The sequence below is a fragment of the Theileria annulata genome, chromosome 1 (genome assembly GCF_000003225.4).
Source record: "Theileria annulata chromosome 1, complete sequence, *** SEQUENCING IN PROGRESS ***".
NCBI lineage: Eukaryota > Apicomplexa > Aconoidasida > Piroplasmida > Theileriidae > Theileria > Theileria annulata.
The window spans coordinates 2,326,205-2,340,669 of NC_011129.2; the positions used below are offsets into that span (position 1 = coordinate 2,326,205).

At 34.0% G+C, this 14,465-nt stretch overlaps 5 protein-coding genes across 5 annotated transcripts, besides 4 other annotated features; 2 read left to right on the forward strand and 3 right to left on the reverse strand.

Moving 5' to 3' along the window:
- Positions 1-17: 17 nt before the first annotated feature.
- On the reverse strand, positions 18-2,623 carry TA18990 (DNA-directed RNA polymerase alpha chain, putative; the record flags this gene model as incomplete). The annotated part of the gene is made up of 10 exons (XM_949494.1): positions 18-149; positions 196-381; positions 451-644; positions 695-873; positions 950-1,112; positions 1,174-1,387; positions 1,464-1,663; positions 1,744-1,999; positions 2,065-2,180; positions 2,221-2,623. The coding sequence occupies 10 exons, from the start codon at positions 2,621-2,623 to the stop codon at positions 18-20; spliced, it is 2,043 nt and encodes a 680-aa protein (XP_954587.1).
- Positions 2,552-2,611: a sequence feature (1 probable transmembrane helix predicted for TA18990 by TMHMM2.0 at aa 5-24).
- Positions 2,564-2,623: a sequence feature (Signal peptide predicted for TA18990 by SignalP 2.0 HMM (Signal peptide probability 0.952, signal anchor probability 0.003) with cleavage site probability 0.785 between residues 20 and 21).
- A 125-nt stretch (positions 2,624-2,748) lies between these two features.
- Positions 2,749-4,894, forward strand: TA18985 (uncharacterized protein; the record flags this gene model as incomplete). Its single annotated transcript, XM_949495.1, has 6 exons — positions 2,749-3,561; positions 3,640-4,020; positions 4,075-4,323; positions 4,361-4,543; positions 4,595-4,670; positions 4,779-4,894. The coding sequence occupies 6 exons, from the start codon at positions 2,749-2,751 to the stop codon at positions 4,892-4,894; spliced, it is 1,818 nt and encodes a 605-aa protein (XP_954588.1).
- Positions 4,895-5,035: 141 nt separating this feature from the next.
- Positions 5,036-5,107, reverse strand: a tRNA.
- Positions 5,108-5,651: 544 nt separating this feature from the next.
- Positions 5,652-5,723, reverse strand: a tRNA.
- A 365-nt stretch (positions 5,724-6,088) lies between these two features.
- TA18980 (uncharacterized protein) lies at positions 6,089-7,357 on the forward strand (the record flags this gene model as incomplete). The annotated part of the gene is made up of 4 exons (XM_949496.1): positions 6,089-6,154; positions 6,184-6,430; positions 6,460-6,611; positions 6,698-7,357. 4 exons carry the CDS (start codon positions 6,089-6,091, stop codon positions 7,355-7,357), a joined length of 1,125 nt encoding a protein of 374 aa, XP_954589.1.
- Positions 7,358-7,949: 592 nt separating this feature from the next.
- On the reverse strand, positions 7,950-11,465 carry TA18975 (SMC-like protein, putative; the record flags this gene model as incomplete). The annotated part of the gene is made up of 17 exons (XM_949497.1): positions 7,950-8,030; positions 8,062-8,214; positions 8,247-8,399; positions 8,430-8,564; positions 8,616-8,810; positions 8,867-9,499; positions 9,569-9,693; positions 9,739-9,814; positions 9,867-9,974; positions 10,004-10,114; positions 10,183-10,233; positions 10,278-10,353; positions 10,408-10,826; positions 10,857-10,964; positions 11,003-11,153; positions 11,184-11,270; positions 11,302-11,465. 17 exons carry the CDS (start codon positions 11,463-11,465, stop codon positions 7,950-7,952), a joined length of 2,826 nt encoding a protein of 941 aa, XP_954590.1.
- Positions 11,466-11,871: 406 nt separating this feature from the next.
- Positions 11,872-14,390, reverse strand: TA18970 (long-chain-fatty-acid--coa ligase, putative; the record flags this gene model as incomplete). Its single annotated transcript, XM_949498.1, has 10 exons — positions 11,872-12,072; positions 12,156-12,827; positions 12,923-13,132; positions 13,164-13,297; positions 13,332-13,479; positions 13,545-13,726; positions 13,808-14,042; positions 14,074-14,188; positions 14,219-14,294; positions 14,324-14,390. The coding sequence occupies 10 exons, from the start codon at positions 14,388-14,390 to the stop codon at positions 11,872-11,874; spliced, it is 2,040 nt and encodes a 679-aa protein (XP_954591.1).
- Positions 14,391-14,465: the final 75 nt, after the last annotated feature.

Consider the following 14,465-nt stretch of genomic DNA (forward strand, 5'->3'; position numbering starts at 1 on the left):
CACTATATAAAACTATTTTATGAAATTGATGATTTATGGTGATTAAGAAAGTCTTTGATGACTTTGGCGGTTTCAACTGACAAGTTCGGGAAGTGTGACAATTCGTCCACTGAGTAGTCCATTATATCCGACATGATATTAAATCCAGACTAAAAAATTATTAAAATCGGTTATGTGTTTAAATAATTGGTATACCATTCTGAGTGAAGAAATAATATCAGAGTTAACTGGCAAGAGATCGATATCTTTGTTTTCGAAGGTATCTTCAACTGGTTTGGGGATAAACCTCTCAAAGTTCTTTGCGTTTATTTCAGATTTTTCGATGTATTCTTCCTGCTGAAGCTCTTCCGCCAACCACTGTAAACTATCCAATTCAGGTTTCTACTCATCAATTATGACACTTACACATGGTTAACATAGTTATTTGTAGTTATCTAAATAAAGTATTACATCTGGTCTTGAGCTGGGTAATGAAAATGGAGCTTGTGGTACTTTGGTGTGATCACCTGGGTCCAAATATTGGCAGTGTTCTTGTCTCAAGTTAGGTATAGCATCAGTCTCATGAAGGGGGATCACTGGAGGACCACCCATCAGTTCTTGTCTATGCTTTATAGAGCCGTATTTATCTATCTTTTCCCATATATCTGTATTAATTATGTTTGGTTGTTGGGGAGGTTTTAACTATTCAAGAAACCTTTAAGTTGCTCATCTTCATTTTCGAAGTCAACGTCGTGTGAAACCTGGCGTTTCAACTCAGTGAGCCATGCGATAACTTCGCATAATCCGAATTCTAATACATGTTTGGGTGTGGTTGAGACGTCCGTCCAAATTTCAACCACTAACTGGTCCATAGGATCGGGACAAGTGTATGTTCTAAATTATTATTTTTTATTTGTTGGAGGATTTGAAAATATTTAGAAGTAAAATAAGGTATATAACTAATACATACAATGAACACCATCTTTGTCCCATGAGTTTGTGGACTGCTAACCGTATCATTCTGCAACCTCCAAAGACGCAACTCGTAGGGTAAAACCCTTCCTCTTTCACCTCTTTTATATCTCTTCGTTTCTGGCACAGTGAATTTGCTCCCTCCTCAACTCTATATAGTCCTACATAGAGATTTTACCTTAGTACTATTAAATAGTAAATGTGTATTTAAAAGGTCCAAACCTTTAGAATCCGCCATCCAGAAACCTCTTCCCCATTCTATCTTAATTTCAAGGTCAAGTTCAGCACCTTCTTCGAGTTTTGTTATATAACTCTCAGGATTACAAATTTTAACAAACGGAGGCCATTCTAAGGCTCCTGCGCATACCATTGCTGGGCCCTTAATCTTAGTTCTTACTCTTGCTTCTTTTCCAGGCTCCAGAGTTTGTAAAGCAACCTACAAAGTGGATTTTATTAGTATGCTGAATAATATATATAGGTGAAGAAAATAGAAAAACACTCAATATACATACCATCTTAAAATTTAATGCAATGTTTAGTAAATCATCTGCAACTCCATCTACAGTTGTATCCTTGTTCATATTGTGTATTTTAACAGCAACAACTGCGTGGCCTGGGCATCTTGACTGGGTCATAACCTTCAAAAGTGAGCCTATTGTCCATCCCATAGTAACAGGATATGGTCCCATGTAAAACTTCTGGTATAGTCTTCCTGTTCATACGTTATATCTTAACTATAATTGTAGAATAAAGGTATTATAAGATAATTAAAAAAATGGAAGGTGTAAATACCTGTATCTGGAATCCTAATAAGATCAGAGGCTTCTTTAACTTTGGTTGGTGTGTCTTCGTTCGCATTGACCCATCCTTCGAAAAGCCGTGGATCGTCGTAGAATATACCAAATCTGTCCTTATCCATCATGTAATTAGGCTGGAACAAGAGTGGATTAAACAATGGGTTATTTCCTCCATGTTTAAATACACGAACTTTTTCAACTATATGTTTATAGTACTCATACACTATCGGATACGACAATATGTTACAATCCTAAGACATTTTATTCAATATACTATGGAATGTGATAGATAATTAATAAATGGGTAAAATAGTACTATTCCTCTCATAAATCCCCAATATTTAAGAGGTTTCCTTATTGCATAAGGTTCTGTGATTTTGAGATTTTTCTCCATTCCCGGGAGTACCTTCGGTCCAATATCATCCCACTCGCCTATAACACACAATATATCACAATATGTGTAAGAACTAACCCTTTGATATAATGTGCCAATTCCTCCAAGTGTTTGGATCGCCTTCAATTAACCCTTTCTTTTTGAGATTTTCAAGTTCCTCAGGGGTTAACTTGGACTCCACTCTACTTAGAGTTTCTGGGTGTAATTCAGCATTCTCAGGATTAAGGGCAGTCAGTACGGTAGATGATTTTCTTACTCCAAACAATTTCACATTCTTTATATTACTCTTTAATATATCAAAATTGGTATATGTTTTTAAATTAAGATTATTGTGTATTGATTGTGTAATGTATAAATATGGTAAAAGGTGTGAATCTACTTTGAGCCTTCTATTAAAATTTTTATTGCGATACGTTGCCTTCGAGTGTATAAGGGCCCAAAAAATAATAACAAACAAGTTAAATATTACGACATTTTGCATCAGAAATTTATATGTGTATACATTGTAGTTTAATTATAGAGTTGGGGTCAACATACCAGGTAAATCACATAAATATTGTAGAAATTATTAAAATTATTTTAATTTAATAAAAATATTTTTAAACAATGGCTCCTAAAATTAAGGAGCAAATTACGATAATTTTTTCAGATGAAAATAAATCTAATAATAGTCAAAAATTGGCCTCAGAAATCGCCTTAGAATATTTAAATGTTAAACGCAGTTCCAAATGCATACCTTTAGACTCATTGTTGGATTTCAAAAACGAACCTTCTTCCAGAAATTCCAATGATTCAGAAAGTTCAGATGGTTCTTTTTCAGAGTTTGCTAATATTTTAAAAAATGGTAGTACTCATCAAAATGATGAAAGGAATATAATTATTTTCGTTTTTGAAAGTCATAGGAGAAATTTAGGAATAATGAAACTTGAAAATGTACTAAACGATTGGTTATCTGACTTTAGAGTTGATAAGTCTATATTTTTGAACCTTAATGTTATATTCGTGATCCAAGAAAATGATTTTGGTTCCGCTGATATTGGAGAAAATGAAGATTTCGTGAATAATCTGAGAGAACTCTTGGGAAATTTGGGCTCAAAAATTCTTTTTCAGAAAAATTTTTACCTCAAAAGCGGCGATGTTGGACAAATTCTGTCTTTAATTGACCTCATTTCCGATGCATCCTCATCCATACCTAGTTCATACGTTAACAATAATACAAACCACAGAAATGTAAATGATACAAACGGTGTTAACACCTCAGATGAAACATCTGAAGAAGAGAATGTTGATATAGAAAATTTGGCAGAAATGAGCCAAGGAATGACAACCTCAAAACAACGCTTTCAACTAATAAAACAAGGATATAAACTGATAGGGGATCATAGTGCAGTAAAGCTTTGTAGATGGACTAAGTCAAGGGTATGAATTTACAAACCCTTATAAGTTAATTTAACCTATAATAAATATAAATTTTTCTTTAAAATTTATGTTTTGTAGGTTAGAGGTCACGGCGGATGTTATAAGCACACCTTTTATGGGATAAATTCTAATCAGTGTATGGAGATGACACCGAGTCTGGCGTGCGCTAACAAGTGTGTATTCTGCTGGAGACACCACACCAACCCAGTGTCAACCAAATGGAAATGGGACCAAGATGACCCCAAATTCATAGTTTCAGAGTCAATTACAGCACATCTGAAACTAATAAAAGAATTGAAGGGGATTTTTGACACCAAGCAAGAAAGATTTAACGAAGCACTTAAAATAAGGCATTGTGCCCTTTCTCTGGTTGGGGAACCAATTATGTACCCGCAAATTAACGAACTTATAAGGGAATTACATACAAATCAAATTTCGACATTTCTGGTAATAGTTTACGTAGTTTTATACACAAATTAACTCATAATATAAGCTTATTTTCACTATTTTTAGGTAACAAATGCTCAATTCCCAAAGGAAATGGAAACTTTGGTACCAGTCACACAATTATACGTTTCAATTGACGCATCTGATAAAGTGAGCCTTAAAAATATAGGCAAGTTATATACGAGACTAATTTTTTTAGATCGTCCTCTGTTTAGAGACTTTTGGGAACGTTTTTTAAAGTGTATTGAGTTGCTTAAATATCGCAGAGAACGGACAGTTTTCAGACTTACACTAGTCAGGAACTTCAATATGACTGTATCTACATAATATAGCTGGAGTAATATGAGTATAGGAACAAAAGGATGAAATTGAGGGATATGCTAACTTAATAAAGCTTGGAGAACCTGACTTTGTTGAGATTAAAGCTGTGACCTTTTGCGGAAATGTTGAGGGAAATGCCATCACGATGAAAAATGTTCCCTGGCATGACGAGGTTTGTGGAGATTTTGTTGAATTGTTCAGGTTGTTGAGTACTGTAAGGCACTAATTAATATCGATGAGCAAGTGAAACAAAATTACAGTTTAGTCTGTGAACACAGGCATACATGTTGTATTCTTATCGCAAAAAATGAGTACTTTCTATTTATTACCTAAAATACTTAGTCTTATAACACATTAATATATCGTTAGTTATTGTGTAAATGGAAAATGGATGACATGGATTGACTACGAGAAATTTAATGAACTGGTAAGTTAAAAGAGTTGTTAAGAATCACAGGTCACTAATGGAATTGAATTTTCTGCATTGGATTATTCTTGTGAGACCCCTGAATGGGCACTATTCGGATCACCAGAACAAGGATTTGACCCTGAAGATACTAGGTAATACATATATTTATATAACTCCATTTAGGATATACACCAAAGGAAGACGTAAATTAAACTAATAATCTTTATTTGTACATTAATTTGATATCTTTTTACAATTTGTTGTTAATTAATAGTTAATTCTATATACTACTAACAATCCGGGGTAGTACAGAGGTAAGTATCCCCGCCTGTCACGCGGGTGACCGGGGTTCGATTCCCCGCCCTGGAGCTTTTTTAATTATTAGTTCCATAATTATTAATTTAAAATATTAATAAATAATAATAGAATAAATAGAAAATCTAATTATTTTAATGAAGAATCATACAATGGTAGGAATTCAAAAAACGTAATCAAACACATACAAATTCTAAAATTTTATCAGTACGAATTTTAAAAGGAGTGATTCCATTAATTTTTTTAAATATTTTTATGTTTTCGATTTTTTCTCAGACAATATATGATTATATAGCTGTATTTGAATTTGTCCTTTACACAGGAATTCCATACTCCATTCTGTATATCTACTAATATTAATTCATTCAATTATAGTTTTCTATTCTCAGCAATTATATAATTCGAAAGTTATTAATAGATGAATATACTTTCAAATGTTTTTGTTTGTATATTTTAATATCAATATCTATTGAATATTAGAAAAATAAAATATCTAATGAATTAAAAACTGCATAATTATAATGTTTAATGTTTGCCGTTTTCTGTGTTAATATGTAAAAAGTGCGACGTTTAAATACGAATTATCTATTACTAATAATCCGGGGTAGTACAGAGGTAAGTATCCCCGCCTGTCACGCGGGTGACCGGGGTTCGATTCCCCGCCCTGGAGCTTTTTTAATTTTGGCTATTAAGGTTCACCGTATTAAAGATCACAGATGTATCTCACTATTTTAACATTTTATGATATAAAATTGTTATTTTTAATGTGAATAAAGGTGTGCAAAATGGAGTAGTGAATTTCAATGTTTTTAATTTTCATGTTTAAGGTTTAAGTTTTTTGTATTTGATGACGAAAGGGACCTTTTCGCATTTAAAACCAATGTTTTGCATTCAAAATGGAATCTGATTTCAAAATTGATTTATAAATATGAATTAAAGATAACAAATGGCTAGGTAATTACCCATGGATTTTATATAGCTAGCTGTTTTGTCTTGATAAAAAATCAAGATAACAAATCATTCAAATAATTAAAAATGATAGGCGAAGGAACTAATTATAAAGATAATGAATTCTTTAATTACGCAGTAACGGAACTCCTGGTAAATTTGACTGAGATAAATGTGTGTAGAATGACCCGGGTTATATAGAACTCTTAAACCGAGGATTTCCTTCAAATGAAAGCCTTTATGTTTCAAGCAAAGATTTCGATAATGACCAAAAATTTAAATCTTTAAGAAATGGGCTAAAGGAGATTCTAGATATCATAGAAACCAATGAAGACTACAAGTACCCGTGTTTGGCCGAAGCCTGCAATCTATTTCAGAATTTCCTAATTACTCTAACAAAGTTAAAGGATAAATTGCTCCCAGATCGAGGTAATTTTGGGAGTAATATTTATTTTTAGCCGGCTTTTACTCGAGCAAGTGGGTGGATATTGCAATTGAGTTTCAGCTCACCTGCGAATACGTCTTTCTAAACTACGTTAAGGAGGAGTATTTACTATCCTTTTTGCCCTTGGTTCCCAATCAACTGGAATATACTTCCTCAAAACTCAGGGTATTTCTCAACCTATGCCTTTTATTCATGGCGCAGCAATTTTAGCTATATTACCATTAGTATAAAAGTTAATAATTTTAATTCAGAGCATACAACAAATGTCTGAGCCCGAGTTTGAGGAATTCAGGAACTTGTTTATCCTTATTGCAATGGGATTCATTGGCAAGCTGAAACTACTCACATTCTGCCTGAGTTTAACAATAATTAACTCAGAAAAACTGGGAGTGGACTTGTCGGATGCAGATAACTGTAGTGATAACATAACAGGGTCTACATGTGCTACAAGTACTTATAGGTCTTCCGGTGACGATTTCCGTCTCTCAAACGCTCCATGTGAAGGGTTCTACTCCGACAAGTATTCAAACTACGAGTTTAAGACTGAACAGGACGAAAATGGAGGCCAGAATATTAATGAGATGCTCACGAACGTTTACTGGCATCCTATGTACTTCTCTAATTGTGGTTACCCGTACGGAACTTCAGTTGAACCTCCTTCAATGCCTGAGTCTGAGCTACTTAACAGGACTAAGTTGGATATGAATGAAAGTAGCGATGTATCAGGGTTAGAGCGTGCAGTGTATGGCGTACCTGATGAGTTGAATTTATCTCTTTACCAGTCCATAAACCCGGATTTTGATAGAACTCAAATAGAAGATGAGGAAAGCAGTTGCATCCAAACAACAAACCCCGCTGTATCACAAAAGGTGCTGAAAAAACGTGGAAGGCCCAGAAAAACAATTGCTTAATACGAATTTGTTCATTTATGTAACATATACATTTTATTATATTTTAAATACAAATTAAGATTTAGAGACGTTGAATAATTTAGTAATGTGTGGATGTGACTCTGTATGGATTTATGATCAGTAGATTATACCTGAAACGTGTCTCGCAAACTCCATATGCGGTGTTAGCAGGAAAAATTGACGATCCCTATTATCATCTGCAAAGGCCACAATTGCATTCACACTACAGTAAAATCAGTTTAATTAACAAAAATTCAACTGTATAAGTATGTAAATAGTTTATAAAGGTCACTTTTTAATTCTTGTACTTTCATCCATATAAACATCAATTTCGTCAAACATATGAAGTGGTGAGTACGACAGCTGAATAGGTGTGAATTACTGAATTATATACCGATGCTAGGCTGTGTATCATTGAAAGCTGAATTGATGACTGTTCGCCTCCACTTAGGGTCTGAAAAAGAGTCATTTGGAATGATTTACCTTTAAATCTCGTGCAACGTGTGCTTTTTCATACGATTGCTGTTTGTTGTGTATATGAACGTCTAATGTCCTATAGAAATTTTAAGCCTTTATTATACACTTTGGACAATTACCTGTTGAGGTCATTGAATATTAAATTCCCATCATACCCACAAACAGAATCAAGTGTGCTTTTAAAGACAGCCTTGGCCTAAATTTTTATTAAATTGTTAAATCATTACCAGCCTTTCCATTCTAAGTCTATATTCATCAAACAATTTTAATCTGCTTGCATAGTTTGTCTTCTGTCTTGAGTAGTTCTTTTGGGTTTCCAACAGGTTCGCCATTTTGTCCTTCAAAGACTCCTCAGCCTCAAAATATTTGGCCTTTAGGCTCTAATCTCTCCTTTTGTCCACTTAACACTTACCTCCAGATAATTTTCTATACCGCTTGATGAATCCACAATTGAGGACAGAATCTCCCGACTAGTATTCATGATTCTCAGGTACTCCTGTGATTTCTTCGGTGGAAGCTCACCCGAATAGTCTATTCCAGACTCTTTTAGGTCATTTTCACATTTCTAAGGCCAAGATTAGGGAAATTGACTAACCTTCAATTGCTTTTGCGCTTCGTTCATACTATTCTCACAATCTTTCAGTATCGTGTTGTAATTTATACTTTCTCTCAAGAATTGCTTTATCTCACTTTTACAGCTATTTATCGAAGTCTGTGTTTTATTCGATTCCTACACCATTGTTATACTCATTTTTTCTAGTTTAACAACTATTTAAAATACCATTTTCTTATTTGATATTGTTCCAAGAACAGACTCAAGAGATGTGTTCAGAGTCCTCATATTTTCCTCGTGGTTCATTTTATCTCTCAAAACAACGTCAAGTTTATCCTCATATTCACTCATTTGCTTCTTAAGGGAGGCCAACTGTTCGGTATATTTCGTTCTGAGATTTATAACTTCTTCAATTGCTTCATTCTATATTAAATTATCTCACTTAAATAGCCGAATATATACTTAGTAAATATAGTTACATTGTTTAAAAGCTGTTCAATTTCCATTTGTGAGTTCAAATCCGCTTCAAGTTTCGTTTTTTCAGTTATAAGTTGTGTTTTCTTATTATTGATTGAGTTAATTTTATTATTTGTAGAGTTGACTTTCTTTTTGTTAGCTACCAACTCGGCATGAAGTTCCTTAGAATACTTTTTAAGGGTGTTTTCTCTTGTTTTGAGGTCTAACATTCTCTGTTTTAAGTCATATACTGGGTCAACCTCTTCTTGGCACGAATATCTAACGAAACGATAGTGGAATGGGTTCTTGTCGTAGGCTGGGGTCAGAAAGAGTGCTCCATTTACTCTTTTGCCGAAATCAACGCTATTAATGGTGTATGCTGCTGTGATTTTCATTTTTTCGTCCTTCAGCACCTTTATCATCTCCTTTTCATCTTTACAAATGGCTGTTTTCGAGATATTAAAGGAGTCGATCATGATGTTTATTAGTACTGATGGGATCTCATTTACATCAAGGAAATTTAAAATCACGGAATTAAAGCCGACTTCATCCACTTCCTTCTGTGCCTTTTCTAACGTATCTGTTTTTCTGGTAAACAGGTTTGTCTTTGTTATGAATATATTATTACTATCACAGCCATTTTCAACTAGTATTTTCTAAACTCAATTACATACTTTATATAATATAATTAACTACTATTATGATATCAAAGGTTATTAGAAAACCTGTAATGCGACTCTATCTTGTTCTGTATGAACCACCCAATTAAATAGAAATTTTTTCAAATGTCTCTCTACTATTGGCAAAACTTTCCACGATGGCACTGATTGAACAACTCTCAAATATTCTCCTATATAACACAATAAACGTGTTTATCACAAAGGGGAAAAGATACCTACTGGGCCTATCGGTTCGTGTACAAATAAGCTTGAGGACTTCATCTTTTGTATTGTTTCTCGAACATGCACCGGCTACAGTATATTTTGTTAAGAACATTTAACTTTAAACATATGCAGGACTTACATTATACTTGTACAGCATGAATCTCGAAGTTAAAAATGTATTTGAATCATTAGATTTGACAGCTTCATAGTCACGTTTCATGTCCTCCAGATCAGAGTTAATTTGTTTCTAAATTCATTGATTATAGGGAAAACTACCATTTGGGATTCAATTTCATTGTTAGCTTCCTCGTATGATGTCAATTCTGACAATAGTAACTGGTGTTCTTCTTCCAATTTTTCATACTCTTCACTTATCAATTGGAGTTCCTATTCATATATATACTCCATAATTATATATATATATAGTTAAGAAAAATAATTATCTAAATATAAACCTTTCTTAATTCATCAAGTTCAGTTCTAGAGTTAGTTTCAGATTGTTTTTCCTAAAAAATATAGAAATGCGGTCAAGGGTTAACTAATGTGTTACATCAGTTTTGAACTTTTTAAGGTCATTTTCAACTTGGGCTATGTTAGATTCCAGGGCCACCATCGAAGTTTTCAGCCTAATAAATTAATTAAAGCCTCTTCAGCAGTATATGTATGATTATGTATATTACTCCTTGATTGAATCTTCACAGATAGATACTGAGTCTGACTCAGTTCTGATTTTATCTTTAAGTTCCATGGAATTAGTTATAAGATCGTTGATTTCACTTTTAAGTTGAGCCAGTTGTGTATTTAGTTGTGTGATTGATTCTTCCTTCTGAGTAATTTGTTCCGTTGGATCATTTGATTTCTGTTTCTCATATTTTAGCTTGGCTGACTCGTAATCTTCCACTGATTCCTTATATAGCGCCAATTTGTATGATTCCTTTGCTGACTTCCACTCGTTTAATTTTTGTTCAAAAGACTCAATTTGTTTCAAAAGCTGCTCTAACTTCTGCTGGTCCGGCTCCAAAACCTTTTTCCTTATTCTTAACTCAGCCTTACAGTCTTCTAAGTTCTTTTTTTCAGTGTTAATCTTTTCTTCCATTTTCTAATAAATTGATTTTCCAAATTTGCTTACGTCTAGTCCTGCACAGGAGCTGTAGTACTTGTAAAAACTGTGAGAGCTCGACTGGAAGAAGAACGACTTACACATCTCTTGGTCCATATAAGTAGTAGGGTTATTTATCTACAACATTTTAAACTATCATACTTATAATATATAACTAATAAATAAATGAGTAGTGTGTGGAGTTGGTTAAGTAGTACGTTGAGTTTAATCTTTCTTAGGTATTGATTTAATGTTTTGCGATCAATTGGTGTTTTCTTAACCAGTGAACCAGCCAAATAATAGGTGGACCCATTCTTATAAATTGTTCTAAATACCAATGAAAGTGTTTTAACTAACCTTGATAGTATTATAACATCTCCGTAAACTTCAGGTTCATAACTGTTTGGTCCACTGTTCGATATATACATCTCGATTTTAGCACAACTGTATACAATATTATGTATTTAAAGTTTACCTAGGGCCATTTTTAAGGTGATAATCTTTAATGTAGTGATTTAAGCTAGCATCGCGGCCTACCGAGTGACCCGTTGCTCCAAAACATAGTGCTATACCCTGTACTATTGCGCTTTTGCCCTCTAAAAAGAATTTTTCAATTATTATTTCTCCACTTACGGCCATTTCTGCCAAAAATTAAGTTAAGATAAGGCGAGCAGTTAAAGGTCAGATGTGCATGGTTCAAAAAGTTGAGAAGTGTGACTTTGATGATTTTTCCTGATGTGTTTTCGAATTCTGTCATGATTATTAATTAGATTATATTTTTGTGTATATTTATTTCTTGATAACTTGGAATTTTCTCACCTGGAGGAATTGAGAGTCTTGATAGGATTCCGGGATCAGTTGGATTATGCCTTCTCCTTTTAGGCGTAGAATTTAGATTCATTTATTTAGGTATACTTTTATATTATACATTTATATAAATAGTTTACAAAAATTATGAAGTGTTCCCTGATAATTATCATACACATGTGATGTAATACATTCATTTAGATCATCTTTGGTAATTTTAGGTGGGTTTTTGGTGTTATTACAATTCAGCTGAATTTTTGAGCGATGCATACATTTGATCGATCTCATTTTGGAATTTTTGTCTCAGGAAGTTTCTTTTGAGTTTGAAGGTTACTGTTAATAGATTATTTTCCACTGAAAAGAGCTCGTCGTGTAGATAGATGTCCTTAACTCTGTTATATCCCTTTACATTTGATTTCGTCATCACATTTTCCAACTCCTATTCACATGTTATTAATTATAGAATAGAATAATTATATGGAATTTTGAATAATTATATAGAGTAAATTGTGTAGAACATACGTTGAATAAAAACTTTTTGAATTGTGGATTTTTGCACAGTTCACTCAGGGTTGATTTTGTCAATCCATTGTTTTTTTTCCAGTTTTTAAGTGCCTCCTCGTCTGGGACAACCACTGCGAGTGGGTAGTTCTCGTCTGAGTTTCCAACCACGTACGACTGTGCGATGTAGATGCAAGAGTTGAGTGCCGATTCCACGAACTCAGGTGCTACGTACTCGCCTTGTGATAGTTTGAAGACCTGCTTAATGCGGTCAATAACCTTAACACTGCCATTTTCCATGAGCTCAACAACGTCTCCTGTATAAAGCCAGCCGTCTTGAAATACTTCTTTGGTCATTTCTTCCATCTTGAAATATCCTATTGATACATTTGTTCCTCTTAAAAGAAGCTCTCCTCGAATTGGTTTTTTGTCCACAAAATAATTTAGTTCAGGGATTGACCTTATTCTGAACTGGAATCCTGGTGAGGGTCCTCCTAGGTTCAATGGGTTTCTGTCATTTATATTTTGTACAAATGCTCCTGCACAGCACTCAGTCAGTCCATAACCCCAAAACAAGGGCTTTCCTACCATTGCTCTAACTCTATCAATTACCATTTCGCTCAAACATGATGAGCCAACGAACATCCACTTCAAATTCCCTCCCAATAATCTATTAACTTTGTCGAATATCAACTAAACCACAATGTTGATCAATAATATAATAGTATGTTGTGATGTATATATCAACTCTGTTGTATATAGCTAATTTAAAAATCTATAAAAGATACTTTGTCATAGAATCTATGTGTATAAACTCCTTGGTTTCTGATTCTGTTCATTTTGGATTCAAGTCCTCTGGAGAAGAGGTATCGGATGAGTCCTGATTTAGTTTGAACTCCTGAGAGGATCTTGTCATGTATTCTTTGATAGAGGCGTGGTACACTGATGAACAGTGTTGGTTTGAGTGTCTGCAGATCATCGAGTATAAGCTTAACGTCCTATAATCAAATTATCACGTTATTAGTTTACCCCTGAGTAGATTCCAACTTTTCCTCCAAAATAGAAAACTGCATTAACAAAGTCCTTTTCGAACATGTGGGCCATTGGTAAGTAGCTGAGATGGCAGGAGAAGTAGCTTTCGTCTACTCCCATCGGTCTGCACACTAAATAATTATAAACACAGAAAATGGTCATTACCTCCTTCCACAGTTACCAATACAGTGTCAATGAAATTTTTATGTGTGATCATAACACCCTTTGGGGAGCCCGTTGTTCCGGAGGTATACGAAATTATATTAAGGGAGTCGGGATGACCTGGCGATGGCTCCAATTCATTCTCCTTTCCCTAATTAAACATTTGATTGTGAATTTGGTGTATAATTCAAATAATTAAATGGGTAAACAAATTACCTTTTTCAAAAAATCAGACCAAAGCATAAAATTAAGATTGTGTGGGTTATTTAATAGTTTCTCATTAACTGATGTTGAGTTAACAAGCACCAAATTTTTTAGTGGTAACTTGGTTTTTGACAACGAGAGGACTTCAAAGAGTTTTTCTGCGTTGTCCTCCGTACAAAATAACAATTCAAGCCCTAATCCAGTTATTAATTTGTATGTTTTTTATATCTTAGGATTATATAACTGTATACTGTTGTCCAATTATATATAAATACCCGTGTTGGATAATACGAATAGGATAGATTCAGTTCCTAGGGTTGTATAGATTGGAACTAGTGTAAAACCGTAACCACAGCATGCTTGCTCTAGAAGCAGCCACTCTTCACAGCTTGGGAGAAATAGCCCAACTAATTTACAGGTTAACTGAGTGGAACCGTGAGATACTTTTTGTTCCTTCACTAGGTTATGATTAACGAGGGAACTGCCCACTATTTTAGTGGTTTGGAAGAACTACACATTTGCTGTTAATTGTCAAACTTACTTCCGAGTATGTGTTAAATTGGAAATTTCCTAGTTTTCCATCTGGAAGCCGTTCTCTTTTTCCTACGCATGGAGCGTCTGGGTTTCTTTTCAATCCAGCTTGGAAAAGATCCCAACTAATTTAAATTAATGGAAGAATGGCTTACGAAGTTTTGAAATCACCATAGTGTGATGCATCTAGTACTTTCTCGTATTTAGGGTGTCTGTATACTGGACTAAAACCTACAAAAAAGTTATAAATGGACAGAAACCTTCTTTCTCGCTGCCAACAATCGGAACGGAATAGAATCCAGGGAAGTCCGCCTCATTTGGAACCATAGTTGAAGTTAAATGTTTATTAAATTAAATAAATGGCAAAAAAACAGGTTATAATCTAATTGATTAAATAACGTG